Source organism: Dama dama, chromosome 7 (assembly GCF_033118175.1).
Source record: "Dama dama isolate Ldn47 chromosome 7, ASM3311817v1, whole genome shotgun sequence".
In the NCBI taxonomy this organism is placed as follows: Eukaryota; Metazoa; Chordata; class Mammalia; order Artiodactyla; family Cervidae; genus Dama; species Dama dama.
In genome coordinates this window covers 28,391,094-28,400,149 of record NC_083687.1, presented here as the reverse complement: position 1 = coordinate 28,400,149, position 9,056 = coordinate 28,391,094, and the positions used below count along the sequence as shown (strand labels likewise).

At 42.1% G+C, this 9,056-nt stretch overlaps 1 protein-coding gene across 1 annotated transcript; it reads right to left on the bottom strand.

Moving 5' to 3' along the window:
- Nucleotides 1–743: 743 nt before the first annotated feature.
- On the bottom strand, nt 744–6,097 carry LOC133059607 (amphoterin-induced protein 2-like). The gene is given in 2 exon segments (XM_061146960.1): nt 744–4,930; nt 4,933–6,097. Coding segments are annotated over 2 exon segments (1,563 nt in total). The 5' UTR covers nt 6,041–6,097; the 3' UTR covers nt 744–4,475.
- Between the last annotated feature and the right edge of the window lie 2,959 nt (nt 6,098–9,056).

Genomic DNA, 9,056 nt, shown 5'->3' with positions numbered 1-9,056 from the left:
GAAAAATGAAAGTGAAGTCACTCAGTTGTGTCCGACTCTTAGCGACCCCATGGACTGCAGCCTACCAGGCTCCTCCATCCATGGGATTTTCCAGGCAAGAGTACTGGAGTGGGGTGCCATTGCCTTCTCTGATGGGTGGGGCAGTGCTTAGTAAATCTTTAATCCAACTTTCTGTTGATGGGGCTGTGTTCTCTCCCTGTTGTTTGGCTTCAGGCCAAACTATAGTAGGGTTAATGGTGGTAATGGTGACCTCCTTCAAAAGGATTTATTCAGTGCCCCTGACCCCCCAACAGGCCACTGTTTACCCACACCTCCACCGGAGACTCCTGTACACTCACTGGCAAGTCTGGCTCAGTCTCTTGTGGGGACACTGCTTCTTTCTCCTGGGTTCTAGTGTGCACAAGGCTTGTGCCTTCCAAGAGTCTGTTTCCCCAGTCCTGTAGAAGCTCTGTAATCAAGTCCCACTGGCCTCCAAAGTCAAATTCCCTGTGGGTTCTCAGTCCCTTTTCCAGATCCCCAGGTTGGAAAATCTGTTGTGGGCCCTAGAACTTTCTTAACAGTGTTCTGCAGTTTGTGGATCATCTGCTTGGTGGCTCTTGGTGGGGTTAATGGCGATCTCCTCCAAGAGGGTTTGTGTCACATGCTGTGTGTTCCAGGTCTGCTGCAGCCAGAGCCCCTGTCCCTGTGTCAGGCCGCTGCTTAGCCATGCCTCTGCAGGAGACACTCAACACCCAAAGGTAGGTTTGGCTCAATCTCTGTGGGGTCTCTGGATCCTGATTCACACAAGGTTTCTTTTGAGCCCTCTGAGTGTCTCTGGTGGGTATGGGGTTTGATTCTAAAGATGATTTCGACCCTCCTACCATCTTGTTGGGGCTTTTCCTTTGCCCTTGGATGTGAGGTATCTTTTTTGGTGGGATCCAACATTCTCCTGCTGATGGTTGTTCAACAGTGCGTTGCAGTTTTGGAACTAACACCAGAATTTTGGAACTAACACCTTCTAGAGCTAACACCATAATAAGATGTCATTTTCATCAAGGGGACTGGGATGCAAAAGTAGGAAGTCAAGAGATACCTGGAGTAACAGGCAAGTTTGGCCTTGGAGTACAAAGTGAAGCAGGGCAAAGGCTAACAGAATTTGCCAAGAGAACACACTGGTCATAGGAAACACCCTCTTCCAACAACACAAGAGACGACTCTGCACATGGACATCACCAGATGGTCAACACTGAAATCAGATTGATTATATTATTTGCAGTCTAAGATAGAGAAACTGCATACAGTCAGCAAAAACAAGACCGGGAGCTGACTCTGGCATCAGATCATGAACTCCTTACTGGAAAATTCAGACTTAAATTGAAGAAAGTATGGAAAACCACTAGACCATTCAGGTATGACCTAATCAAATCCCTTAAGATTATACACTGGAAGTGACAAATAGATTCAGGAGATTAGATCTGATAGACAGAGTGCCTGAACAACTATGAATGGAGTTTCCTGACATTGTACAGGAGGCAGTGATCAAGACCATCCTCAAGAAAAAGAAAGTCAAAAAGGCAAAATCGTCTGTGGCGGCCTTACAAATAGCTAAGAATGGAAGAGCAGCTAAAGGTAAAGGAGAAAAGGAAAGTTATACCCATCTGAATGCAGAGTTCCAAAGAATAGCAAGGAGAGATAAGAAAGCCTTCCTAAGAGGTCAGTGCAAAGAAATAGAGGAAAAATAATAATAGAATGGGAAAGACATCTCTTCAGGAAAATTAGAGATACCAAGGGATTATTTCATCCAAAGATGGGCAAAATAAAGGACAGAAATAGTAAGGACCTGACAGAAGCAAAAGATATTAAGAAGAGGTAGCAAGAATACACTGAAGAACTATACAAAAAAGATGTTCCTGAGCCAGATAACCACGATGGTGTGATTACTCACCTAGAGCCATACATCCTGGAATGCAAAGTGGGCCTTAGGAAGTATCAGTACGAACAAAGATAGTGGAGGTGATGGAATTCCAGTTGAGCTATTTCAAACCCTAAAAGACAATGCTGAGAAAGTGCTTCGCTCAATATGTTGGCAAATCTGGAAAACTCAGCAGTGGCCAGAAGACTGCAAAATGTCAGTTTTCATTCCAATCCCAAAGAAAGGCAATGCCAAAGAATGCTCAAACTACCACACTATTGCACTCATCTCGCACGCTAGTAAAGTAATGCTCAAAATTCTCCAAGCAAGGCTTCAACACTATGTGAACCAAAAACTTCCAGATGTTCAAGCTGGATTTCGAAAAGGCAGAGGAACCAGAGGTCATACTGCCAATACCCACTGGATCATAGAAAAAACAAGGAAATTCCAGAAAACATCCACTTCTACTTGTTGACTACTCCAAAGACTTTGACTCTGTGGATCACAACAAACTGTGGAAAATTCTTCAAGAGATTGGAATATCAGATCATGTTATCTGCCTCCTGAGAAATCTGTATGCAGCTGAAGAGGCAGCAATTAGAACTGGACATGAGACAATGCACTGGTTAAAAATTGGGAAAGGAATTCATCATGGCTGTATATTGTCACCCTGCTTTTTAACATATGCAGAGTACATCATGCAAACTGCTGGGCTGGATGAAGCACAAGCTGGAATCAAGATTGCTGGGAGAAATATCAATAACTTCAGATATGCAGATGACACCCCCCTTGTGGCAGAAAATGAAGAACCAAAGAGCCTCTTGATGAAAGTGAAAGAGGGGAGTGAAGAAGCTGGCTTAAAACTCGGAAAAACATTCAGAAAACTAAGAGCATGGTATCTGGTCCCATCACTTTATTGCCAATAAATGTTGAAACAATGGAAACAGTGACAGGTCTTTTTTTCTTGGGCTCCAAATTCACTGCAGATGGTGACCACAGCCATAAAATTAAAAGACGCTTGTTCCCTGGAAGAAAAACTATGACCAACAAAGATAGCATATTAAAAAGCAGAGACTTTGCTGACAAAGGTCCATTTAGTCAAAGATGTGGTTTTTTCCAGTAGTCATGTATGGATGTGAGAGTGTGACCATAAAGAAAGCTGAGTGTCAACAACTGATGCTTTTGAACTGTGGTGTTGGAGAAGGCTCTTGAGAGTCCCTTGGACTGCAAGGAGATCCAACCAGTCCATCCTAAAGGAAATCAGTCCTGAATATTCATTGGAAGGACTGATTCTGAAGCTGAAACTCCAATACTTTGGCCACCTGATGTGAAGAACTGACTCATTGGAAAAGACCCTGATGCTGGGAAAGATTGAAGGCAGGAGGAGAAGGGGACAACAGAGGATGAGATGGTTGCATGGCATCACTGACTCAATGGACATGAGTTTGAGAAAACTCCTGTGTTGGTGATGGACAGAGAAGCCTGGCGTGCTGCAGTTCACAGAGTCATGAAGAGTCCTACACGACTGAGTGACTGAGTTGACCTGAACTTTTTTCTCTCTACCTTTTCCAGTCAATGTTTCTTTGAAAGAATGGTCCACTGTCAGCCTCCTCACTCATCTAATATCCATTGTTTATAAGATTTCACAATGTTAAGATTCTAATGCCTTTTATTTTTTTTCACATAAAACATCTTAGATTTATATTTTTAAATAGCCAAATAAAACAGAACATCAAGTCGCAGAACACATGTATTTACATTAATTCAAATGTCCAAAGTACAATATAGTGGCATCTCTTTAACAGTTCATATAATTTGAGACTTATACACACACAAGCATATAGACAAATAACTAGTCTCCTAGAACAAAGGCTGAAGAAGTTACTCAGACATTTTGGCATTGACACCTACATATTTATGGCAACAAATAATAATGGCTTTAAACTTTCAATAAGATCTTTTGTACAAGGATAGGAGATGTACAGAATGGAAAGAAGACAGTCAAACAAATGCACCTTTACTGTACTATTTCTCTAACACCATATGCGATGTGGCACTGCTCAGCAAATTTGATCAGGACTGTCTATTTACTCTGGTCTGCAATGATAACATGAACTGCAGTATCCCCAAATCTAACTTTACTTTGTGCTTTATAAACAACTGCTGCTTGGTTCTTCCTTCTGCATCTTTTAAAAATGAACACTTTTCTTTAACATAACTCAACTTTGGTCCCAATAAGTTAGTAAAAATCTCTAATACCTAAAATTTAGCTTTTCTTTCAAGAATCCTGAGTGAAAGGACAATGTCAGTCAGGTCGCCTCCAGGCCAGCTTTGAAATTATCAGTGGTGCTAAAGATGAAGGTATTATCTAGAACTTAAGCTCTGAAATACAACTCCATCTTTCTCTGGCATGAACCTAAGTGCTTTACCACATTTCTTATGAACCAGTGAAAGAGACCCTTTGGTTTTATTTCTGAAACACAGAACAACCCCATTTCTGCCCTGCTGTTTATTCTTGCAGACCACACACAAAGTTGAGTATAAAGAGATTCAATCACTACATAGTACAAACGCAGGCACAAAATTAAGTGGACGCCACAAAGGGTGTGTCTGAAAACACTGAATTGACCGAATCTGAGTCGGATTCCACCCTCGTGGACTTTAAGATGCCCTCAGCTATGACCGTTTCACTGGGAAAGAGCCTGACCTTCCCATTCTGCCCTGTTGCAGTATCCTTCAGGGGTTCCAAAAACACTACTCTTTTCCCGGCCCCTGCCTTCCGTTCATCAGTGGGGGCCTCGCTATCAGGGCAGGGAGTGAGAATAGATGCGTGGACATTGCTTTGGTTTAGCATATTTTTTCGTCTCTTGGGTTTACACTTGCAGGGACACGGTGTCAGATAGAGGTACAGAAGTACCAAAACAATGCTGGCTACGCAGGCTGTAAGAGTGGTAAAAGCTGTGTTAAATGCCTCGTGCACATGGGATTTGTTTATGGTGAAATTGCTCATGTTTATTGTGACATCCACAGTTTCATTTACAGACGTTGTCGATTCATTGCAACACAGGAATACACTCCAGCATCCTCAAAACGAGGACTTTCTATAACCAGGCTTCCATTGGGAAACACATGGAAGTTTTCCATCTCTTTGTCGGGCCCCAGCACTCTGTTATCTGGACAGACCCACATGAAATCGGTATTTGCCCTACCAGTCTTGCCATCACAGTGGACCATCAGCCTTTCCCCGACCTGAGCCTCGTGAACAAAGCCCAGGGCACGGAAGGAACCATTGATGATACTGTCAGAGCAGTTCAGGAAGCTATCCTGGAGCAGAAGCACCTGATGGAAGTGCCTAGTGTCAGACCACAGGCGACAGGTATAATCATTCTTAAAATCCATCACTGAGCTGAAGTGCCTACGGTACCAAAAGATCAGCAAGGAGTAGAGGGAACAGTCACAGACAAAGGGGTTTCCATGAAGGAAGATACCTCTCAGTTGCTTTCCTGGCACTAAATTTATATGATGCATTGGCAGAGAGGAGATCCGGTTATAAGAAACATCTAGAAACATCAGTTCTGCCAGCTTGAACCTTCCAACATACAAATCCATGGGAAACTGCGTGAGAAAGTTTCCACTCAAGTACAGTTTTTGCAGTTGGGAGAGCCCTCCAAACGCTGAAGGATCCAGATAGGAAATGTGATTGTTGTAAAGCAGGAGCACTTCCAGAACCTTCAGCTCTTGGAACACTGCACTTTTCACGGTCTTCAGCTTGTTGGATGACAAGTCAAGACACTTCAGATTTGGAGTGGTGGAAAAACTGTCCGTGGAAATGCTCGTGATGTTGTTGTGCCGAATAATGAGTGTGTTCAGCTTTACCAACGATACTGGAATCCACTCAGAATCCAGAAGCCCAATTCTGTTGTAACTCAGATCCAGTCTCTTGATCAGCCTGAAAAGGTTCCCAGGCACCCTGGACAGATTTTTGTTGGTGCAGCTGACGATGTCAGTGGCACAGATGCAAGCGGTGGGGCACACCCCGGAGGCGCCTCGGCTCACAGTCACCGTGATAACCAACAAACACAGCAGTTCCTTGCAGCCCGGTCTGACAACTCCAGGCAGGGTGGGCAGTGTGTGTAAACGTAAAGACATTATGGTCGCCTCTGAGTCTCTTCCAGGCGCCTTTTCCACCAGCTCAGCCTCCCACCAGTGAACAGAGCTGGGACGCCTCACGGGCTCCGGGGATAGGCCGCCGACGTGGTGTCTTCTGCAGGTCTGTGCGTCCGTCTGTCTCTGTCTGTCACTCCGGCATCTTAGGAGTTCCTTTCCCTTTTGCTCCCGGCGGGCGACAGCCTCTCGCTGGCTCGCAACTTTGGGGAGTTTCAAGCCGCCGCTTCGGCGGCAGCAGCAGCAGCCCCGGCCGCAGGAAACGTCTCGACCGGCTCCGGTTGGTTCTCCCGGGCTCTCTTCATTGCTCGGCTGAAGGTACCGCCTGGGGGTTCCGGTCGTCGCGTGCCCACGCGCGGGGCACCCGGCTCCTGGAGCCGGGTCCGAGGGGCGGGGGCGCGGGAAGCGGTTCGGACCCGGCCCCGCCTCTCCGCTCACGGGAGGCAGCAGGGCCCCCTCTAATGCCTTTTAATTGGAGAATGTATAAACATAATATGGTATATCCATACAATGGGATTCTATCAAAAAGGAACAAACCACTGAAATATACAAAAGTGTGTGTCTCTAAGATACTATGCTAAGTGAAAGAAGCCAGACATAAAAGACCATATATTATATGACTGCAACTGTATATACCAGAAAAGGCAAATCTATATATAGAGAAAATAGACTTGTGATCCTTGGGCCTGGGAACAATGATGATTTGAAAATGAAAGCAAGAGCTTTTTTGGGGAGATGACATCCTTTACGACTGGATCAGTGATGATTGCCGAACTATGTAAATATGTGAAAAATTGTTGAGTTGATTATTTAAAATGAATAAACACTTGAATGAATGTATGGTATGCAAATAACATGTTGACAAATCTTTTTCTCAGAATTGTCACAGAATTAAGTACCTTGTATGGATTTGTCAGAGTTTCAGACTTCTTACTTCATTTAAAGTATATTTTCTCTATGTTGATTTTCAACCATGACATGAAATTTATGTAAATGTAGAAATCTCTTGAAATTTCCATAATAAAATGCTTACTTTGGGATTACTTTATGAAAGAAAGCAAATGAGAAGATTGTATTTAACAAAAGAGAATTGTATTTGTTTGCTACACCTGCTGCTACACCACAACAAAATACCACAAGCTGAGTAGCTTAAATGTTGGAAGTTATTGTAATAGCATTGTGGAGGCCAGAAGTCTGAGTTCAAGATGTTGGCATGGTGATGCTTCCTCTGAAGGCAGTAGGAAAGGATTGATTCCAAGCTGTTTTTTAAGCTTTGGGTGGTTTGCCATCAGTCTTGGACATTCCTTGCCTTGTGGCATCAAAACTCCAATAATCACAAGCTGTTCTTTCTGTGCATGTTTATGTCCAAATTTTTCCTTTTCATAAAGACAACAGTTACGTTGATTTAGGGACCTGTTCTATGCCATCTTAACTAACTATATCTACAATGACCCTATTTCCAAATAAGGTCACATCGTGAGGTACTGGAGGTGAGGCTTTACATATCATAGAATATATTAAGAAGGAAATAAAAACAAGGGAAATATAAATAGAGACTTTAGATAAATATTTTGAGAAGTATATTATGAAAGAGTCAAAAGAGTTAATAAGAAGATGTAGAATTGATGGAAAATTGCATTGTTTTGATTTTAAGATGGACAAGATTTAAAATTTTTAAGTTTATGGTAGAAAAACTAGTAGGAACACTGAGAGGAATAATTGATGGGCCTCAGTACCATGTAAGATAGTACAGGATGGAAAGATGGGTGTTCCTTGTAAAGGAAGAGGGATATATTTCTTAATGTAACAGTGAGGGAGGAGTAATGCAGAGTTGGGAGATTTAGATAAGTTTGCTATATTTGTCATTACAAAATGAAACAATTACCTTCTGATTGATTCTATTTGTTGTTATTATTATTACTGCTCTTTCAAAATGGAAATGCAGTCTTATATTGAGAATTAGGTGGGAGTAGAGTCAGAAGTTTTAAAAAGTGGAATTTTTAATGAAATTGACTGAAAGGCAAGGGAATGTAATGTAGATGTAGATGTAGATGTCGATGTCTCCATGTGACTGGAGACACATGGGAAGATTGCCAGATAGAGGATTGCCACCAACAGTGCTAGTGCCCAAGTTAAGACAGGTTACTACACATGTATAGAGTAACCACTCTACTCATCTGTATGGATTTTTATAGTGTGTTCAACTCCCAGTATGAGAAATGAATAATAGATTCATTCATTTTGGGATATCTTTCCAAGCAGATGTGAAAGGACAATGAGATCAGGAATTTTTCACTTATTGGTAAAAGAATCCCTAAAGTTATTAACCCTAGCATCTAAATAGGAAAGAGTAGGAAGTGAAGTCAGGAGGGTCTGATGAGTCAGGAGAAATTGGGAGACCCTAACTTGACTCATACACTGGAGGAGTAGGAGTTGCTAAGAAATCAAGTACAGGACTTTATGCCTACTATTTCACTTAAATATTCAACTGTGGGTGTCATCTGTTGCCATCCTTAAAGGGAGGGTATACTAGCTAGGATTGAATTCAATTATAAATGGCAAAAAATTCAAAGTGTATAAAGCTTAGAGAGATAACATTTTATTTCTCACTGAAGATAATTTAAGAACTGAGTAATAAAGTATTTCCACAAGTTATCAAAAACCTAAGCCACTGTATCTTGTCTGCCATCCATGACTTTTACATGGTCACAGATGTTTCATTAATTATAGATTTCAGGCATCATAAAAAGTAAACAGAATAAGAAGAGCACACAGTTTTCCTTTAAAGAAACATCCCAGAAATTACACAGAATATTAATCTTATAATGCACTGGTCATCATTTAGTGATATTCAGCTGGTAGTCTAGGAAATTTAATCTTTATACTAGGTTGTCACAGGCATAGTAATAATAGGAGTTTATAATTAAGGAAGAAGAAAGAAGTGATATGAGAGGCAACAATCAGTCAGTCTCACAGAACTTCACCTTGAGAATGAACCAGT